Raw genomic sequence first — 22,414 nt, 5'->3', positions numbered from 1 at the left:
CCCTGCCAAGTCATGTGCTGGTACCCCCAGGGGCATCAAATGTTCACCCTCATGTCAAATTTAGAGTTCAAAAACCTTCACTGGAATAGTGCTCCAGCACAGATTCTTGGCAGCAGATAGTGCTGCAAATCAGGATGAAATCAAGCCCACGTGATTGTTGAGAAGACATCAGGTATGATCTTCTATAAGGAAAATGCATGAACAAGGTACCTGATCTTCCAGGCCAATGGCTTTCAGTGCTTGTCGTCCTCTATGAGAAAGGGCCAAGTTGATGCTTCTTCCACGTGTAAATTTAGCCACTCGGATATCTAAGGCATGGGAAGCAGACTCCGTGTACCACGTACCTCCTTACAGCCCAGTACAGTTGGTAATTCCGAACCCATTAAAACACCGTGCTACCTTTTTTCAAGAAACTTAATAGTATTAAATTTATATTAAATTACATGTAGATATTTGGATTTAAAAATTGCTGATCGTTCCTCCTTTTAAAAATCAGTTTTTTAATTAAGAAAATTTTTTTTCAGAAAGTCTGAAGAGGAAGAGGTCACAGAATCAGAATCAGAATCTCAACATTTTCCAATATTTACTTACCTTCCCTAGCTTCATATACATCAACTTGGAAATTCCTCTTTGCAAGGAAGCAGGCATTTAATGATCCAACCTAAAAGTAAAAAAAAAAAAAAAAATTCACATTTTTATCTGATTCCACAAATATAGGGAATTTTTTGTCAAAAGAAAACACTGCGTGTGGCTGCACTTTACTAGTCTCATTTATCATATTGATTTACTCAGACATTGCTGGAAAGCATCCCTTGCAAAAATAATATACATGAAATGATTAAATGCCATCATTTTAGAGGCAGTTTTGGTTGTATCTTTTGAAAAATTTTGTAGTGAAATATAATGTTCATACAGAAAGAGCATAAAACATGAGTGTGCAATTTACAGAAATAATTACAAAGCAAACACTCATAAAGCCTCCCCTCTAATCACAAAATAGAACTTTGCCAGCCCCTCATAATTTCTTCCATCTCCTCCAAAATTACAATCCCCTCTTTTCACCCAGAGAAAAACTCTATTCTAACTTCCATGAGAATCCTTCTTTGCTTCTTTATAGTTTTATCCCTGAGCGTACCTAAGCATTAAATCTGGCTGTTTTTTTGAGCTATGTAATCAGAATCATATGCTATGTGTTCTTTTGCATCTTGCCTCTTTAACTCAACCCTATGCTTATGAGATTTATACATAGGATTGCAGGTAAACTCTAATTTTCATTACTGTATAGCTTTCACTGGATGAATATATCATGTTGGGAAGCAGACTTGGCAATGGATAGGGCATCCGTCTACCACATGGGAGGTCCGCGGTTCAAACCCCAGGCCTCCTTGACCCGTGTGGAGCTGGCCCATGTGCAGTGCTGATGCGCACAAGGAGTGCCCTGCCACACAAGGGTGTCCCCTGCATAGATTCCCGGTGCCGCTGGTAAGGATAGAAGTGATCACAGAAAAACACACAGCAAATGGACACAGAGAGCAGACAACTGCGGGGGGGGGGGGGGGGGGGGAAAGAAAGAAAGAAAAATAAATAAATAAATCTTTTATATATGTGTGTGTGTGTGTTATTTATCCATTCTACTGTTGAAGGACTTTCAACTTGTTTCTTACCTGGAAATGTCACCAACCCTGCTGAAAAGTCCATGTTTGCCCATGTGTCCTGGTACATATGTTCATGATTTTCTCTAGGGTTTTATGTATGAATGTGGAACCACTGTCCAATGGTTTTTGTACCTTCACCTTTACTAGGTGGCACCTTATAAGAGATCATTCTTACCAGCACTTGCTGTTCTCAGACATTTAAATTTTAGGGGGTGGGGTGTTGAGATGGAAGAAATGTGGTTTACTTTGTATACCGCTATTACTAAAGAGGTTGGACAGTTTTTCACGTATTGATTGGCTTCTTGGATCTCCTTTTTTGAAGTTTCCAAGTCTTTTGCCCATTTTCTATCAGATTGCCTCTCTTTTTTTCTACTGAGTTTTTTTGAGTTAGCATCAATTCTGAGTACAGGTTCTGTCATTCTTAAATATAGCAAATATCTGTTTTCGTTCTGTGGCATGCTTTTTAAACTCTATGGTGATTTTGAGGAAAAGAAGTTCCTTTTTTAATGTAGTCATATTTATCAATCTGTTACTTTATTGTTAATGCTTTCAATGACCTGTTAAGGAAAATCTTTGAGATAGTGAAGAACTTTTTGTCTGTTGTCTTCTCAGAGCTTTAGAGTGTTGCCTCTCTAGGGGCTTTCTGTAAGCAGTGAAGAACTTTTTGTTTGTTGACTTCTCAGAGCTTTAGAGTGTTGCCTCTCTAGGGGCTTTCTGTAAGCAACAGTGGTTTATTTACTGCCTCATCACTTGCAACTTCAATTTGGGAATGCCATCTATATTCCATTATCATCCTTGAGATTTCAGCAACATTCAATACTATTGATTATACCTTTATTCTTGAGACATTATAGCCTTCCTTCATATGTATGTTTTCTTCATACATCTCTTTCTCTATTGCAAAGAAAGGCAGTCAAATATTGGGATTTCTCAGCTCTCTGTCCTAGTCCCTCTTCTGCATCTACGGTGATGCAAAAATTTCTATTTCCTGCCCGGCCTTTTTTGTGAGCTCATACATAAAAGCGTTTCAAGGATAAAGCTTCCTGCATGTCTCAAAACATCTCAAAGTCCGCAGATCCAAGTAGAAACCTATGAGCCCTGCTGCCCCACCCCCACACCGCAAACTGTCTAACATCTCCACGCATTCCCCCTGTTGGTGAGTGGGACCCCATACACCCAGTTGGCCAAGCTAGAACCCTAAGTGTCATCCTTGGCACCTCTCTCTCCCTTCTACTCCAAATCCAACCCTCCTCAATTCCGCCATTTCTACCTGATAATGCCTCTCTACCTCTCTCTCATTGTCCCTCTCATTGTCACTGTTCCACTCCTAGTTATCATAATCTTTCTGCTGAACTCCTGCTAACTTTTCCGTCAATTCTGCTGACATTCATGGGGCCTCTTGCCAATCTATTTGCCACAGTCTTCTGCGGTTAATGTGAACTAAGTCCCCTGACTGAAAAGAAACCTAGGAACACTGAACAAAATATACAAATTTAAAAATCTGCTTGAGGTTTTCAGATAGGTAATGATAGTGAAGAATTACAGGGCTAAAAAGATGAACTGGCCATTTGGGACCACTTTTCTGCTGGGAACATCTACTGATTCGAGGAGAGGCTGAGTACGTCATCAGAATTTTTGACAGACTCATGAAGCTGGAAGGTCAAAATGTGGGACTCAAGACATACCCCCAGGGATCCTGAAGAGGTCCATCCTAGAGATAGGGTAAACCGGAAATAAACCAATTGCTTCTAAGTTTCAATAAAATAGTAGGAGACTATACCTCCTTTATCACATGCATTCCTCCCATTTTCCCTTCCTCCTACTGCAATAAAGAAAAACTGTCCTTTTTATCCAGTTCAGAATTCTCCTACTGCCTTGTTAAGGATCTCATTGTCCACCCCTACCCCCATCTTCTCAGAAACCTTAGTTTATCTATTTTACTTCTCTATGGTGTATTTAACTGCTCTCTTCCAACTTAGTCAGCTTTTTAGCACTGGGACCTTAACATTCATTTATCAAGTGTTAAAGTTTGTTTTTCCACTTTCTTTAAAGGATAAAGAGCAGCAGAAATGACCCTTAAACTATTTCCAAGCATAGTCCTTAACTGGCCCAGAAATTTTTGTTTCCTGCCTTTTGGAAGCCAGTTATCACATAACAAGAGTAACTACCCTGAGACTGCACATGTGAGATGCCCAAGCCACTTGAAAGGCACATGTATTGCTCCAGTCAAGAGGCTCCCCTGAGCCCCCCACCAAACACCAGCTCCAGCCAAGAGTCTCCGCTGAACCTCCACCAATGACCAGCTTCAGTTAAGCATTCCCACTGAGCCCACCATTGAAGACCAGCTCCAGTCAAGAGTTTCCACTGAGCCCCCCACCAAAGACCAGCATCAACCACCAGCTCTGGGAACAAGCCATCTTGAACATCAAACCTTCCAAAGACTCTACAGCCCAGACACATAAGAGACCATCCAAAGAACTGTGAGACATCATAACAGATTGCTACTTTAAGTTGCTAAGTTTTGGGGTGTTTTGTTACATAGCAATAGATAACCAGAATAAGACGATTGGTAAAAACTGCCTGGAAAGGTTACTTTTGACTTGAGCCTGGGAGGATGTGAATGTTTTGACATATAGTGAAGAAACAAGTTGATGAAAAGTATGACCTTTCAGAAATTTAAAGACAACTGTCAAAAGACAGACAAAAATGATCACTTGAAAGATATTTAATGATTCTTAAGTACTACAAGATTTCTGGCTGGACAGTAAGGGTGATCTAAAGAGAATACACAGTTGCTACCCACAGAGAGTTCACAGTCTTGCAGGATCTTCATTTTTCAATTATTATTCAAAACTTATTTAACACTTATTTATGGATTTTTTTCTATATGCTAGCTCTTTGCTAGGTGCCAGGGATACAACTGTTAGCAAAATATACCCAGGCCTCTTAAGGGGATGTCAGACAATTACAACACAGGCTGGGAAATTTCATGATGGGGTAAGTACAGTCCTGAGAGTATGGGGTAAGACCCTTGCCCTGACTGCAGAGGAGTGGAGTGGGATGAGGCACGGCTTCTTGAAAAAAAATGAAGGCTGAGCTGAGCATGGAAGGATGAGTAAGAGTTAGCCAAGTATGGGTGGCTTGGTCAGGAAGAAGAGGGCTCAGACAGAAGGAGCACCTGATAACATTTAAAACAGAAATCTACTTAAGGAAACAATGACAATAATATCCGATAACCAGGAGGAGCTTATTATGTAGTAATCACTGTTCAAATTCATGTACTCTGCATAATAACCTTATGAGGCAGGTACTGTTATTATCTTGTTTTACAGGTCTGGAAAATGAGACACAGAAAAGTTAAGTAGCTTGCCTAAACTAACACAGTTAGTGGGTAGTAGAGTTGGCATTGAGAGTCAGACTTGTCCAGTCTAGTTCTAGGGTATAAGCTCTTAACCAATAAACCAGTAGTGTTGCTGAACAGCACTGAAGAGGCATTTAAGGCCAGAGTCCATACATTTGTAATGGAACCAAGGTGTGGGGTCCTGTTGTGTTTTTTCTGGTAGCACTGAACCGCCTGGGTTTTAATGCAAAGAAAGAAGACCTCTGGAATAGAGTAAAGTGGAATTTGGCCATGTGGGTGAGATGGAAAGGCGATGAAGCAAAGGAACTAAAGATAGTGCATGAATTGATGGACCATAATGTCCACGCTAGATGGGGAAGTGAAGACAGAGGAGGGCTGATGGACAGGAAGAAGTAGGAGGTCCCTGAGAAGAACTGACATAGCACAGTGACACTGTGAAGCTAGGAAATGTTTATTAGAGAGCCCTAGGTCTGAAATGACTCTTGTAGCGATAGGGCTGTTCTGTGGCTGACAAGGTCCAGGTCCCGTATGGTCATGGGATGTGGAGGTGGAAGAGACTGGCAGCAAGGAGTTCAAGGCACTGGAAAGATAGGGAATGGAGGAGTCAACAGGATGAAGTTTGATAGTCACCCAGAGTGATGGCAGGGCTGGGGTATAGGGGAAAAGATGATGTGTAAGTGCTCAAGTCTTCATGCCTGGGGGCAACTATCCCAGAGTTCAATTGATGACAACAGTTAGGAGGGACCGAATGTGGTTTGGTAGATGCTCTAAGCCTCAAAGGGTTTGTGCAAGAAAGTGGAGACTTCCGGGACCGGGAGTGGCAGTGCAGAGCAAGTCCCAAACCTGACACACTCGAGTTGTGGGAGAGGACTGCAAGGGAGTGTCTGTCCTCAGCGGGCATCTGGTTTATGCTAAGGCTGGGAGTTTGAGGGGACATGCAATGAATGAATTGAGGACATCAGAGATTTGCTCATAATGTTCTGGAGGTCTCTGTGGAAGGCTTTGGGAGGGAAGGTAGCTAGGGGAAGTTGAATCTAAGAATCCCAGAACTGGGTGAGAATAATGGTTTGGGAAGGGATACCCGACTAGAGGGGCTCTGTGATATGAGGCCTCCTGATGGGCGTTGGGGCTAAGAGGGCTTTGCCATCCGGTCAGTGTTTGGAGGGCCCAGTGGTCAGAGCACCAGGGAGGCACAGGGCACCCAAGTTCTTTCCACCATGAACCCCACACTGGTGCCTACTCTTCTCCAAGGCACTTTAGCATCCAAACTCTTTTCCTTCCCTCCCTCTCTCCCTCTTTTCTTTCCTTCCTCCCTTCCTTCCTCCCTTCTTCCCTTCCTTCCTCCCTCCCTCCCTTCCTTTCTTTCATTCTTTCTTTCCTTCTCTCTCTCTATCTTTTCCTTCTCTCTCTTTTTCTTCTCTCTCTTCTCTCTCTCTCTTCTCTCTCTCTTCTCTATCTCTCTCTTCCTCTCTCTCTTCCTCTCTCTCTCTCTCTCTCTCTTCCTTTTTTTTCTAGTAACCTGGTGGTTTAGGGATTGCATCTGCTCTCAGCATTTACTGATACTGAAGCTACCTGACATTCTTCATATTATACCTTATATTTGGTTTCTTATTTAAACCCTTAAGTGTCTGGAAAGTATTTTTATTTAATTTTTGCAAAATAAACTTCATATTTTATATTTTGGACTGTCAACCAAGAAATCTGTGTTAAGTTATATTTAAAACAATATTATGTATACACACATACATATATACCTAGACATACATACATATGGGCATGCATACATGAACATACACATATATTCGTCATTTCCCCCTATGTAGGCTCTACTCAGATTATGAATCTGTTACTCGTTAATATTTGGTGTGTCTGCAGAGATCATCACCAATGACTTTCCTTCTAACCCCTCATTATGAAATAAATTCACTTTTGACTGTTGTCATTTTCTCAACAGTGGTCAAGCTGTCCTAGCTAACAGGTCAACTTAGTGTCCGACACAGAAACCTGCATGAGTAACTTCCTTTGTTCATCAATTTCATCACACCTTTCAGGCAGGGCCCTGGTCTCTTTTATGCTTCACTGAATACATTTCTTTTCATTTCACCACAGCTGATTTCCTTCTCTTAAACACAAACATCTTCAATCTCTTTCCTCCTTCCACCTCTTCCAACTTATAAAAAGTTGTCTCTCTCCTTCTTTTCATGTATCAAAGAACATGTAGTGAAGGTAATACTAGAGAAAAGTTTGTATCAAGGGAAAAAAGCTTTTATTCTAAAGGGTGTATAGCTATACAGCATTTAGAAACAAAAACATAGAGGGTATTAAAGATAAAATGTAGTGAATGTCATCAAGGGAAAACAGAAAGGTTTGTGAAACACACAAAGAAGGTATTTCATGCAACAATATAATATATTAGCAATGCCATCAGTGAAAAGAATAAGTCCTAGGTGATTTCTTTTTTTTTTTTTTTTTATTGACTTTGTAATAATATTACATTAAAAATATATATGTGAGGTCCCATTCAACCCCACCCCCCCACCCCCCCTCTCCCCCCCCAACAACACTCGTTCCCATCATCATGACACATCCATTGGATTTGGTAAGTACATCTTTGGGCACCTCTGCACCTCATATACAATGGTCCACATCATGGCCCATACTCTCCTCCATTCCATCCAGTGGGCCCTGTGAGGATCCACGATGTCCGGTGATTACCCCCGAGGCGCCATCCAGGGCAGCTCAACGTCCCAAATACGCCCCCACCTCTCATCTCTTCCTGCCCTTCCCCATACCCATCGTCCACCATGTCCACTTTTCCCAATCCAATGCCACCTCTTCTATGTGGACATTGGATTGGTTGTGTCCATTGCACCTCTATGTCAAGAGGAGGCTCAGATTCCACATGGATGCTGGCTGCCATCCTCCCATTTTCAGTTGTAATCACTCTAGGCTCCATGGTGTGGTGATTGTCCTTCTTCAACTCCATCTTAGCTGAGTGTGGTAAGTCCAATAAATCAGATTGTAGGTGCTGGAGTCTGTTGAGGCTCAGGACCTGGCTATCACATTATCAGTCCAGAGATTCAAATCCCCTAACTATATCTTAAACCCCAACGTTAACTGCACCTCCAGCAGATTAGTATGAAAGTCTTATGAAGGGAGATCCCATCTGAGTCCAGATTCATCACACATAAACACCATTTCCAGAGAGGGGCCATCTGCCCTGGTAGTAAACCCCATCGGCCATGACCATAACTCTCATGGGTCTCTTTAGCCTTCATAGGAACCAATATCTGGGGGTTGTATCTGCTTTATCTGTCTCTCTGACTCTGCTCAGTTGTGCATGAGGGCAATCCTTCTGCCAGCCTCCAGACTCTTTTTTAGAAACTCGTAGCCATATAAACTCATTTCTCCTTTCCATTTCCCCCTTACTTTAGGTCAAACAGCATTTTAAAGTCATGTTGTTTTATATAGACATGGATATTCTGCTGATCCGCATTGAACCTTCCATATAAGGTCCTTTTCCAGTTGCATCATCAGTTGGTATTTGATAGTGGTCCCTCGTTGCCAGGGAGGCTCATCCCCTAGGTGATTTCTTACTGCATGATACTATTCTTATAAAGACAACTAAAACTAAACCACAGATACAGATATACATCATTCTTAGAAATGGATATATGTCTGCATATATGTAATGTGTCTATATATGAATATATGTGTGTGTTTATGTGAGTATGTGTGATACATCTACTTATAACAGAGGGAATGATAAATATAAGTTTCAGGACAATGCTTATAATGGGTGAGGGAGAAGCACAGAGATTGATGCAAGTCATTGACAGAGTATTAAGTCTCATGGTGTGTGATGGTTTCACAGGTGCTGCTGCCACTGCTGCTGCTTCATTATTGTTAATGAACAGACAAGCAAGCAAATAAATAAGAGCGTCTTCTCCATGACCAGCCAAAATAGTATGTCATGAAACAAAAGTTATGAATTCTGTGTAACTGAGGTTCAAATATAGCTAAAAGAAAACAAAATTAGTGTCGTGTAAGTTCTGCTGAAAGGATTAGTAATATGGCTAATAAGGTGGCTTATAGACGCTAACCTTATTTCCCCTTCTCAGTTTCTGTAAAAAGTGCTTAATTGGGAATAACTGTCAGTGCCCCTTTAGTTTTTACACTGGTACTTTCTGAAGAGACCAGTTAGATGTAAAGATATAAATGGAAAGGAAAATGTGGTGTGTAAACCCTTCTGAGCCCACCACAAACTCTTGGTTGGGGCACAGCTGGGTTCCTGAGCATAAATAGGGAAGATGGTTGGTGAGAGGAGAGAAGAAATAGGCAGACTTAGACATCTGGAAGACAGAAAGCAGTTTTCATGATGCCAGGTCTTGGAGTGAAAGCTTGAATGAGATAGGATAGTTTTCGCGGAGGAGATAGACAATTATGAAAATTTCCCCACCAAAAGTCCACAATCCAACAAACTGTTTTGATCATAAAACAACTTGCAAATTAAAAGTTTTGTTAACTGTGGACAAGATCGTGTGTAAGCAGAGCTCTGAGGGAATGCCTTGGTTACATCATTAAGGATTTACCCAGTTTCTAGTTCTGTTTTTCCACTTGCCTTTTCTGTTTCCTCTTACTTCCTTCTTTGTAGCTTTGGACCTGTCCTGGTCCATTGTTTTAATGATTAAGTTTCTGACTTAATTTGGAAATTTCTCTTCTGTTAATGCTAGTTACACTTCTTACATATTCCACTTCTGTGTGTTCATGTAATATGGGTCACCAAGTTTCAGCCAGCTCATGTGATCCCCTTAGCAATGTCTGTTCAAATGTCCAATGTTCATGAGAAGATGTTTTAATCTATAAATATTGACCCCAGTAGGAATGAGGCTCATGATTATAAAAATTTTATGCATTTTATGCCTTTTTCTTTTTTGAAATGAATCTAATAATGCAATGTTAAATACATGACAACTCCTTGTAACTTAATGAAGCATATAAAGCTGTCTCTAAGAATCCTAGGTGTTTCTGAGTTTACCACCAAACAGACTTTTTAAAAGCTTGTTTATTCCTCTTGAAATCTGTACTAGGTCTTAGTACTGTAGTTTGGTCTGCCAGTGCTGTTCTAATGAGAGGGAATAGATCAACTGTGCTTACAATGATATAAGTAGATATATGTCTTTACATTTTGTTAGTAACTCTCATAATCTGCTAGCATCACATATGTTATGCCAAATATAGTGTTATTATTTAAGCTTACCCTGAACTCTCCAATCTGTATCATCCTGGATTGGTCTCTAAGGCCATGTAGTAGTCTTTGTTTTCAGTCCATGTGTAAGGTGAGCATCAGTCTTCTACATGCTTTCCATGGGGATTCGTAGGAGAGTGTTGACGACTGTTTCTCTAGCCTAGAACTTTTTCCTGAACTCATCTCTAACTACTGAACCTTCTCCTCCTTCCATATTCCATATCTTGGTGAGTAGAATCTCTGCTCACAAGATCACCCAATTGGATACCAGGAGAAAACTTCTTTCTCCACCTAACAATGTAAGTTTAATCAGTTAACAAGTCCTGCTGGCTGTTCTTGAATCTTTCTCAAAGCAGATTTCCTCCCAACCATGTCCCGCACTCTCCTTTCCGTTCACCTGGTTTTTATAATAACCCTTTCACATCTGGTCTCTACCTAATCAAGCCACACTCTATGCTAGCCCTGGTTATCTTCTGAAACAGAAATTAGGTGGTGTATTTTCTGCCTTAAAGTCCTTCATAAACCCTGAGGAGAAAGTTTCAAGTTTCAACCTGACAGATAAGCCTCGCACATGTGACCCCAGCCTCTCCAGTTCATTTCTTGCTATTCCCATGGACTGTCCATTACCGGCTTAGCAGAGTTACTTTACAGTTCCTGATTAGGTCATGCATTTTTTAAATACTTCCATGCCTTTGCCTGAACTATCCTTTCCTGCCTCATATATCCAGAAAATTGTGACCCTTCCCTCAAGACTCCTTTCCTCAGTGAAATCTCTCTTGGTGCTTTCCTTCTTCCAAAGACTCATTTGCCTTTTCTTCTGTCATTCCTCAGGTGTGTATATGCATATATATGTTTTAATGTCTTCCACAATGAACTGAAGTATTTATGCACATTCCTGTCTGACTCTTCACCTCCCAGCTTGTGAAAGCCCAAAGAGTAATGACATTTGTATGGCTCAGACTTTATCAACCTTCTATTTCTGGTTCAAGTCAAAATATCTGATACATAGTATAACATAGTAAGAACTCAGAAAGTTTTCTATTAAAAAAGATAGAAAATCAGATGAACATGAAGGGAAAAAAGAGTCATCTCCCATGCTCTAGCACCAGGCAGAACCAGTCATAACATTTATTTTTCAAATGGGAGCTGGCTTTATAAGTTATTTTATAATTTCCTTTAGGAGATGAATAGTATGCTGTGAATATCTTTCCATGTTAAAACATATTTTAAATCATAACATCTAATCTTGTATTACAGTTAACTCTCTGCTATGTTTTTATATTTATTTTACAGTTTAGCACTATGAATAATCACAGTAATCATAGTTATGAAGTGGTTCACTGAAGGGCAAGCCTGAGTGAAAGACCCCAGCAGCTCCCGAGACCCCCGCCCTCTTCCACTTGCCCCCTTGGCTCTCGGGCCTTCCGTAGCCTTCATGTCCCGGAAGGAATGAAGTCATAGAAGTAACGGCAACCTGAGAAAGGAGAGAGAAGGGAGACAAAAGGGAGCCTATTTGAAGTGAATTGAGAGGAAATTTTGGCAATCTAGAGCATAGGGTTTTTATTTTGTCTTCTTTTATATCCATTTTGGATAGTTGCACAGCATGTGAAAGAGATTGAGGGTGAGTGAGGCATGACTAATTTTAGAAGGTTTGCTTGTAGATTAGAAATATACTCTGGATTTGGTGTTTTTGAGGAACCACATTAAAGATTCTAATTGCCTTAATCTCTCTTAGATTGCAGAACAGTAGTTTCTCTGAATGCATTTCCATGCTGAGACTGACTTCGAGGGCAGAGGTAGCTGGCGCCGCTTTCTGTGATCACCCCATGTTTTTCAGACTACCAGTACATCTTCAACATTTCCAATGGTCTTCCCATCCCCCCAAATACCAGTTTAGATGACCACCAATAATGAATGAGGGTGCTCTTTTTCTGGTTAGATAGAAGAGATGGATAGATGTGTATGGACAGACAAACCAACAATCTGGGAATAGTTGGGGGAGGATGGACAGAGGAAAGAAAGTCAACAGAGCTCTCAGCTGCCCGAGGTTGTTGGTTCCATTCCAGACCATGCTCACCAGGTAGCGGAGATGACGACTTTACGAAGGACAAGGCTGAGAGCAAAGCTCGCAACCTGTGAATGAGGAAGTGTGGGAAGAAAGGGCAGAATTACAGAGCGAAAAGACTTGGTGATGGAGCTTTAGCTTGAGGAAGAAGCTGAGACCTAGAGAGAGCCACAGCTGGTTCCTGCCGTCCCTCAAGTCTCCTCACCGCTGCCTCTGTCCCCTGAGCTCAGTGAGGGCGCGTGGAAAGATTCCCAGGAAACAAGACGGAAGCACATTTGGGGCCTTCGAGCCCACAGCTCTGTGAAGGACTCTGACGTTTCTCTCCGGGAGACACCAGCTCTCACAGAGTCGGGCACACCGCTGCGGGGCAGTCTCCTCAGGGGGACGCGCGCTTCCCTTGAGGACTGTTATTATCAACAACTGTCACCAACGGAGGCGTCTCCTCACACTTTCCCCTCCAGTCACCTCTCGGTGGAGAAGTTCCCTGCACTGAACGTCTGGAGCATGGATCACAAAACCCTCTGAAGCGGGATTTGCTGGTCAGCTCCGATGACCCTAAAAACCCTAAAACACGCCTTCAGAGTGGGCGTGAGGACAGCGGGCCCAGCGCAGCGCAGCGGGCGGCTGAGGCCTCTTAGCCAAGGCTCCTGGCCGCGGTCACAAAACGAGGGCTGAGGTAGCCGCTGCTGTGACCCAAAAAGGGCTCTTTGGCGTTGATCCTTTCCATCCAACCTGTAAGCGTTGAAAATAGTCAGAAGCAGCACCTCTGAGCACTAAGGACCCTGAATATATATGTGTGTGTGTGTGTTACATATATGACTTAGGAGGACACATGTATGGTTTGATGGCCTTTCTTTCGACTTCTCTGGCTTGTCACTCTGTGAAAGAAACAGAAATGTCTCCTCCAAGACAGAGTAAAGCCGTTTGTCCGGCAGAGGGGAGGTGAGCCCAGGGTTTGTTCACTCGCCTGACTTATTAGGATTGGGAAGCTACACCTGCAGTTTTTTCAAAAACTAAATTCTTCATGGAACTAAATTCTTTATGACACCTGCTGAGAAAAAAAAAAACTGCCTTTCTTTTAATTTCCCGTAACTTCTAAGGGAGTAATTCACTACTTTATTGTAAAATCAAACACACACACAAAATACTTTGGTGTGTTGGGCAGCGTGAGGCACTGAAGTATAAGGGAAGGGAGCAGAATCCAGAAATGAGACAATCTTTAGACCCGTGAAGCTAGACGCCTTCTGAGGGGAGTGAAATGTCCAGATCAATAACTTTCATAGAACGCTGCATGAAGGCCGAGGAAACCCTGTTCTTAGAGGCCCTTATAAATGAAAACTCCGGCTTCCGGGAGGTAATCCAGGAGGATACAAAAGGGGTGAGAAGAGCAGTGATGCACACAGGGGGAAAATATCGAAGTCACTACAGTGAATTTTCTAAATAGGGAGAGTCAATTTCTTGGAATTCGATTTAACACTCTTTCATCAATATTTAAACTTCCAACCGTTTACGCTCATGGTTTACAGCTTCTTTCACCTTTAGCTTCTCAGTATTTCTCAGTAAGACTTCCCTCACCGATCTGTTGGTTCCTTCTGGCCTCTTGACTCCACATTCTTCAAAGAAAGGAAATTAAGTGGTTTAACACAGGGCAAGGGATGACTATGGCAGAGCAAGGACAAATTCTCAGGGTGACTCTTCACTAGACAAAGTTTCTAAAGATGGCAGGCTACCACTGGAAAAAAGCTGAGGAAGTTTGCTGTATTCTTTGGACTTCTAAGAACAGGTTTCCAGCTCTTGCACGGGGACTCTTGGAGATCTGGGAGAGCTTGGGATGTTTTAGACAGTACAGGTTCTGGGATAGAGCCCACAGTCAGGAAGAAGATAAGAAAGGTGAAAACAGCACAAGAAAGCAGTTGGGCAAGGAAATAATCTTATCCTCCAGGTATTGAATGCAACCTTCTTGAGTTGATCTTTTCTTAAAAAAAAAAAAATTTCCTCAATTTTTAAACCTGCAAGAAAATTGCATCACCTTTATATCTTTAAGGGGAGTTTCCTTGTTCCTCTCTTTCATTCAGCAAATGCTTAATGCCTGGCAGGATTCCAGCCCTTGGAATACACTAGTGAACAAAGTGTTGATATCCTAGTTGGAGTGGACATTTAAATAGCAGGCACTCGGACAAGCAGAGTGTAATTCCAGATACTGATAGATACTGTTAAAGACATAAAACAGGGAAGAGGTGAGGTCACACGGGTGGACAGAGGCTCAGTTCTTGCAAAGCCTTTGGTAGAGAGTTTGGATTTTATGCTCTTTAAATGTAAGCATTAGAACGTTAAGCAGAGAGTGATATTCTCAAACTTAAGATTTCTAAGAATGGTTCTGGCTGCTTTGTGGAGAATGGACTTTCGGTGGGGAAGTAGAGAAGCTTGGAGACTCCTTCAGGAGGCTGTTGCAGTACAGATAAGAGATGATAAAGGCTCGGACAAGGAAGGTGGCAGTGGTCAGATTTGGAATATATTTTGGATATAGATCTACTAAGGTTTACTGATGGAGGAATGGCCCTTCACTAAAAAGGATTTAAAGGCGAGCCTGAGCAATAGGATGGATAGAATTTCTTTACAGAGCATTTCTCAACTTAGTTGTCTCCTATTACATGGGTATTAATTTATGTCTTCATTTTCTAGTGCATGTTTATGTGCTCAGATAATGAGTGCAGGATGAAGAGTTCGTGTTATTTGGGGAGAAATACATGAATGATGTTGAAATTTTTATGTCTTTCAAAATCTTGTATCTAATTACATATTTGATATCACCACTTGGATTTCCAAGAGACATTATAAACTCAGTGTATTTGAAAAAACTTACTTATTCTACTCCTGCTTCTAACCCTTCCCTTCCCCAATATTCCCAGTAAATGGCATCTCCATCCACATAGTTTCTCAAGTTAAAAACACAGTAGAAAGCTTTCTTCTTCTGTTCTATCAACAAATACCACCATGATCCAAAATTTATCTTGATGCTAATTTTTTTTTTCGACACTAAGGTATATTTATTTTGAGAGACAGGAACCGGCTTCCATTGGGCCCTGTAAACAGCAGTTACGTTATTTTCCTCCTATGCAGTTAGAAAACCAGCTACCCCTGTGCAGCCATCTACTTTTCTTCTCTGCTGCCACCCTAGTCCAAGCCTTGAACAGACACAACAGCCACCTGACAGTCTCCGCAGGCATTCTCCACGTAGCAGCCTGAAGGATCTTTTAAAAACACTAAGTAGGGTGTAGCCTGCATGCCCTGTACAAAGTCTGGGTTCAGTCCCCAGGACTTCCTTAAAAAAACACAAAAATCAAAATAAAACACAAAGTAGGATCCCGACGGCAGAGTGAGATGCTGCAGAACTCCAAACCCCACAGAAACTTGGAATCACCAGCCAGAACTGGCAGGAACAGCTTTCTCAAATCTCTAGGAAACAGGGAAAGGAAGACAGTAACAGGGAAAGTCCCAAATCAAGAAAGAGACCACTGAGAAGCAGGGCACTTTCGCAGCACCCTGCCGGCCCCTCCGCCTCTTACTGGCGTGGCGCTGGCTCGTGCTCTCAGTGCAGTGCCCTGGTTCTGATTCCAGAGAAAGCAGAGGGACCCTCGTGGGCATACCGGGAGCACATCTGCCTGGCCCAGTCTGTCTGGTGGTGGTCTGGGGGACCCACTGTCCCGGAACTTTCCTTGCAGGTAGGAGGTTCACAGAGCTCTCCTACGGAGCCCTGTGGGAGAGAAGTCAAGTTCCACAGCCTGGGGCCAGGGATGGCTGGCTCTAGGACACACAGGGCCACAGGTGGCAGGGGAGCTGTTTCCTAGGGAAGAGGGGACATCTGGAGCCATGGCCACAGGGGGATTCCTAGGGCCACGTGTGCATGCCAAGTCAGCATGTGTGTGCAGAAAAGACGGTGTGGGTAATCTGTACTCAGATGTTCAGAAAATGAATTGATAGACAGGCAGACAGAGAGACAGACGGACAGATGGATGGATGGAACGACACAGACAGACACCAGTGGCACTGTGTGAGCACTGGTGGAGCTGAGGGGACGGGGTGTGTCGGAGCCGTATCGTTTTTGCAACTGTCCTGTAAGTTTGACAGCATGTCAAAACCAACCCAAAACCCCACCAAGGACTTTGCAGCCTGAAATCCTCCCGTGGCTGTCCATGGCACTTGGGGCCCATCTGTTCCCCTTGCGTTGTCCTCCGCGGTCGCACGGAGCCGACCCTGCTGCCACCTCACCCAGGGCTCTCCTCCCTCCCCGTGCTGCTTGTCTCAGCACTTCTCTCCCTGCCATGCCCTTGATCTCCACGGGGTTGTTTCCTTCTCCTTACTCAGCTCTCAGGTCACATGCCCCTCCTCAGAGGCCATGCCCGAGCACAGCCCTTAAACGGAGACCCCCCCCACTCTCTTCCACATCCCCCTGTCTGCACGCCTTTCCTTCATTGCTTCATTTATTTGCGTTCTTCTTCATGGCCTCTCCCCTCCCTGGAAGGCTCCCCTCTATCCCTAGAACTCACAACAATGCTGGCGCTCAGGAGGAGCTTGTCGAATATGGGAATTCTTATTCTGCGTGAAATTCTGATCAGAAAGACTTAGACAGAAGCCCAGTTTGAAGACGTGGCAACTTGTGTCACCTCCAGCGACCAGCCAGGCACAGGGTAACATTCCTTAGCTTTGAAATTCATTTTTTTTAAGATTTATTTTTTATTTATCCCCCCCCCCATTCCCCTCTTGTCTGCTCTCTGTGTCCACTCGCTGTGTGTTCTTCTGTGTCCGTTTGTCTTCTCATTACACAGCTCCAGGAACCAACCCTTCCGGAGTGGGAGAGGGGCAATTACTCTCTTGCGCCACCGCAGCCCCCTGTTCAGCTCCATCTTCTTATCTTCTCTCCTCTGTGTCTCTTGTTGCATCATCTTGCTGCGCCAGCTCTCTGCGTCGGCTGGCACTCCTGCGCGGGGTGGCTTTCCCGCGCTGGGCGACATTCCCACGCAGGGGGGGCACTCCTGCACGGGGCCACACTTCTGTGCTGGGTCAGCACTCCACGTGGGCCGCCTTGCTCTCACTAGGAGGCCCTGGGCATCGAACCCTGGACCTCCTATAGGGTAGACGGGAGCCCAGTTGGGTGAGCCACGTTCATTTCCCAGCTTTGAAATTTAGAATCAGAAATGTGAAGGACCTGCTCTGATACTTCGAGGAAGGAGAACAAGGCACCCCCGAAGACGATCCGCACGCACTGAACAAACGCACGTGTGCTCTACGGTAAGCTAACGTTTGCACTGCCAGGACCGCAGTCTGCTCATCCTAGGTCACGAAGTCATTGTTGAGTAAATGAACAAACAAATGAACATTTATTTACAGCTAAGTTCCTGTAAATGATTAGACCAAAGGCGAAAAACTGAACAAGTACATTTTAACTAAAAGGGATATTTTTATTCCAAACTAGAACTTCTGTTGAAAGCGAGGGGGCTCCAGTCTAGCTGAGGCAGCTTCCTGTTAAGCAGAACTAGCTCCAGCACAGGAGCAACAGAATAGGGGAGTGAAACCTTCTTTCCAACATAGCCATAGCAAGCTCCCTGCTCGCCTCCTTACTAGCTCCACCGAGCAGGCGAAGACTTGGTATTAGCTCCAATCACTCAGATAACTATGGAACATAGCTGTGATACGTTTGCATTACCTTCACACTTCTTGACATTTTTATTCTTATTAGATGGTATAAACTAAGTTATTAAAATGCGGCAAATACTTGGACTAACATGACAGTATAGACTAACGCCTGCTTTCTAAAACAGGACCCGTTTGGGGATAAAATCAAGGTCAATTTGCTTTATTTTCTGTTTCTAAAAAATGCTAAACCAAAATGACATAGAAAAACTGACACCTTTGTATTTAATGGATATAAATACTTTTCCTGGAAAAGAGCAAATTAAAACTCATACTTTGAAAAAAAAATAAGCGTATTTAAGTATCAGTAAAGTTGTCACAAGAAAATTAGCAATCAGTTCAAGTGATTAATAACAGTCATTAAGGATAAGATAATAACTATATCACTAAGAGTAATAATATGTCCCGTTAGGTTCTTACCAAGCCTCCACCAATGACAGCTATTTTTTTCCTCTGAATGTCGGATGAATCCATAACGGCTGAAGGAATTGTCACAAATGTTGCTTCTGTCCCTTACAGAAGTCTCTCTCCTACTCACTGATTCCTGCCCGTCTTTATAGTGCCCAAGCCCTGTGCCTCTGTGAGCCTTGAGCTGTTTGGTCTAGGTTAATTTCCTTTAAACGGAGAGGATAGCATTTAACCCTTTAGTAGCCCAAAGCAGAATGGGCTTCAGCTTAAGAAAAGAGGGCATTCGTTGCCATAACGAAAAAAAAACTTGGCTAAATGAAGACTTCACTCTCTGTCTCATGTGTAAGAGGCAGACTATTTAAAACAGTTATAAAGACTTCCTTCTTTTTCAACAGCCTGAGCTTGTATTCTTAGTTTCATTTGCATTCGTGATTAATCTTGAGCGAGACTTCCCTCATCTGATGTCACAGAACACTTCTCTTAAAGAGTAAGATGGCATGATTTCACAGTTCATTCAAGGAGTATAAAGCTTTTCTCAGAGAATTGTAACGGTTCTTGTTATTAAGACTAATTGGGAATTTCTCTTCTTGGGTTCTCATATGTCGTCTTTAACAAACACTTCCTGGGAAATTGTTTTTGCTTGGTCTTCATATTCACCCAAGCAAGATTTTGAGTTGTATAACTGCTCATACTCTTTTTTTTGCTTTGGATGCTAGAAATCTTAGAGAATCTAATTTGTGAATTACCACTAGGAGAGATGTTTAACATTACTTGTGTAAACTCATTCCTGGCTTCATAGTATCTATCCACTTTGGGGTCTTCTTTCTCCACATTATTTCATTTTTGTGCATAACTATGAATTGCAATTTCTTTCTGGAACATGATATGATATAAAATGAAGTAAGAACATACGAAGTAGCTTTTTCGCCTCCTGGAGGGAACGCAGAGAATTCAGCAGCTTCTGCTTAGGAACTAGCCTTTCGCCGCACTCAATAGTGACCCCTAGTGGAGAAGCATAGTTAGAGTTGCTAGCAAACTTAAGTATATTTACTTATTCGAAGTAGGTAATATAGTCACATGATATGAAATTGAAAAGATGCTAAAGGGTATATACAGTGAATTGTCAGTCTTCTTCTAACCCTGCTCCTTGGGCATTTATTTCTCCTGCCCAGAGACAAGCACTATTCTGGTTTCTGGGCCAGCTTTTCTTCAACAAATCTACACGTTTCTTTCTATTTTTTCTTTTCTCTAATATAAATGGTACCCTATTCTGCACCTCATTTTTTTTTCTACTTCACACCATATACCTTGAGAATTCTACAATATTAATATTGGCTGTCTCTTTCTTTTTAACCATTTTATAAAATTATGAAATCCAGCACAAAAATACAATATGTTAAACACGAATACACAGTATAATAAATTACTATAAAGCAAGAGCTCATGCACCACATAGGTCAAGAAGCAGAGCATTGGCAGAATTCCAGAAGGCTGTTCACCCCTCCTTCACAAAGTAACCGCCATCCTGGCCTTACAACTTCCTTGCTTTTAGTTACAATTTTCCCTCCCTCCATGCATCCCTAAAATATATAGCTTAGTTTTGCCTTTTTTGAACTTTATGAAAAATAAACTCAGCTGTTTGTAATTTTCTTCTGGCATCTTGCTTTTTCTCAATACGATGCTCACTAAGATCGGTCTGTGCTCGTTCATTCATTTTCTTTGGTGTATAGTCATCATCTATTCCAATGTCCCTGGGCATTTGGGCGTTTCCAGTTGTTTTTTTTAAAGTATGGCCTTTATTATTATTTGTGATGGTTAGGCTAATGTGTCAACTCAGTCAGGTAATTGTGCCCAGTTGTTTGGTGAAGCAAGCTCTGGGCTAACTGTAATACAAGGGCATTTACGAGCTTTAGTCATCACGGAGTTTACTGCGTGGCTTGCAGCCTGCCTGCGGAACCTGGACTTGCACATGCCCACGGTCACAGGAGAGACTCATAAAATCTCATACTAGTGACAGATACCTCCTGCCGATTCTGTTTCCCTAGAGAACCCTGACTAATACATTGTTATTGTTATTTTAGGAGGTACCAGGGATTGAACCCGAAACCTCACACGTGTGAATCAGGGCTCAATCACTGAGCTACACCACTCCACATGTTTCTGGTTTTTTGACAGATGCATAATGCTGCTGTTAGGGCCTTTCTGTAAATGGCATGTAGCATACTTATGTATGACATCTCTAGGATTTTTTGCTGGTTATGAAGATATGCATATCTTCATATGCATAAACTGATAAATCAGTTTACCTAGAGGTAAGTACCCAAGCGGCCTGCTCATTTTGACTAGATACCATGTGCAGAAGTTTCTATTGCTTCCCCTCCTCACCAACATTTGTATTATTGGAATTTTTAGTCTTTTGCCAATCTGGAGGGTATATACTATATATTTCATTGCCATTTAAATTGGCATTCCTTTGATTACCAATGAAGTTGAGCACCTTTTCACCTGTTTATTCACAATTTGCTTTTTTTTTTCTGTATAGGGCTCATTTTTCTTTTGAGTTGTTTGTGCTTTTTAAGTTGATGTTGCCTTTGAGCTTTAATGTTTATGTACTGCAAATAATTTCTCCTGCTCCGTAGCTTGCCTTTTCATTTCTTAGTAGCATTTTTAAAGAAAAGACCTTCTTAATTGTAACATATTCGACTTTACCAATCTTTTCCTTTGTGGTACGTGCTTTCCATGTCCCTTGTCCCCTTTTCCCCCATTTCTCGAGGTCATGAAGATATTCTTCCATGCTGCTGTTGTGTGCTGAATTGTGTTCCCCAGCAGCACCTGAGTCCCAGGGCTGTGACTGTGTCCCTGTTTGTAAACAGGACATATGAAGACACTATTAGTTAGTAGGAGGCTAAACTGGGTGAGGGCAGTCCTTAATCCAATACGGCTGATGCCCTCTTCAGGCAGAGGCAATCCGGACCAAATGAGGCAGAGCCAAAGAGAGCGCGCCAGGCAGAGGCAGACGCTGTGTGCCACGAGTCAAGGGACGCAGGAGAATGCAGCACGGCCAGAGCCAGGGAGCTCACAAGGCAGGTTCTCTCCTCTAGAGGAAGCATGGCCATGCCCACACCTTGGGTTTTTGTACGTAGCCTCCAGAATTGTAAATAACAAACTTCTGTTGGGAAGCGGACGTGGCCCAGTGGATAGGGCGTCCGTCTACCACATGGGAGGTCCGCGGTTCAAACCCCGGGCCTCCTTGACCCGTGTGGAGCTGGCCCATGTGCAGTGCTGATGCGCACAAGGAGTGCCCTGCCACGCAGGGGTGTCCCCCGTGTAGGGGAGCCCCACGCGCAAGGAATGTGCCCTGTAAGGAGAGCCACCCTGCGCAAAAGAAAGTGCAGTGTGCCTAAGAATGGCACCGTCCACATGGAGAGCTGACACAACAAGATGATGGAACAGAAAGAAACACAGATTCCCGTGCTGCTGACAACAGAAGTGGACAAAGAAGAACACGCAGCCAACAGACACAGAGAATAGACAACCGGGGGTGGGGGGGAGAGGAGAGAAATAAATAAATAAATAAATCTTTAAAAAAAAAATTCTGTTGCTTAAGCCGGCTCACCTGTGGCACTTTGTTATAGCAGCCCTGGTAAACTACGACAGTTATCTTCTGAAATATTTATACTTTTCATTTCGTTTTAGGTCTATAATCAACACACAGTTAGTTTGTGTGCATGTTGTGATATAGGAATCCAAATTTCTTTTTTTTTTTTTTTTTTCAAATAAATTTCCAATTTTCTTAGGAAAAGAAAACGCTTTCTCCTCCCACTGCTGTCTTTAGCGTGTACGAATCCGGTTCCAGCCTTCTATTCTCTTTAATTTTATCTCTTCTATACTTGAGTTTCCAAGTGCCCATTCCACAGTCTTCCTCTTGCCTGTGGTTATTTAAGAATGTTATTTAATTTCATTTTCGGCTATTAATGGCATGTAGA

At 42.6% G+C, this 22,414-nt stretch overlaps 1 protein-coding gene across 1 annotated transcript in view; it reads right to left on the bottom strand.

Moving 5' to 3' along the window:
- Window positions 1-18,667, bottom strand: part of KMO (kynurenine 3-monooxygenase) — a 52,941-nt gene extending 34,274 nt beyond the window's left edge. The window contains 3 exon segments of the mRNA XM_004450264.5: window positions 211-308; window positions 592-661; window positions 18,441-18,667. Of these exon segments, the coding sequence (XP_004450321.1) occupies window positions 211-308; window positions 592-661; window positions 18,441-18,494 (222 nt within the window). The 5' untranslated portion in view covers window positions 18,495-18,667.
- Window positions 18,668-22,414: the final 3,747 nt, after the last annotated feature.

Source organism: Dasypus novemcinctus, chromosome 13 (genome assembly GCF_030445035.2).
Source record: "Dasypus novemcinctus isolate mDasNov1 chromosome 13, mDasNov1.1.hap2, whole genome shotgun sequence".
Lineage (NCBI taxonomy): Eukaryota > Metazoa > Chordata > Mammalia > Cingulata > Dasypodidae > Dasypus > Dasypus novemcinctus.
Note: the sequence above shows the minus strand (reverse complement) of the source record. Positions and strands in the feature narration are given on the sequence as shown.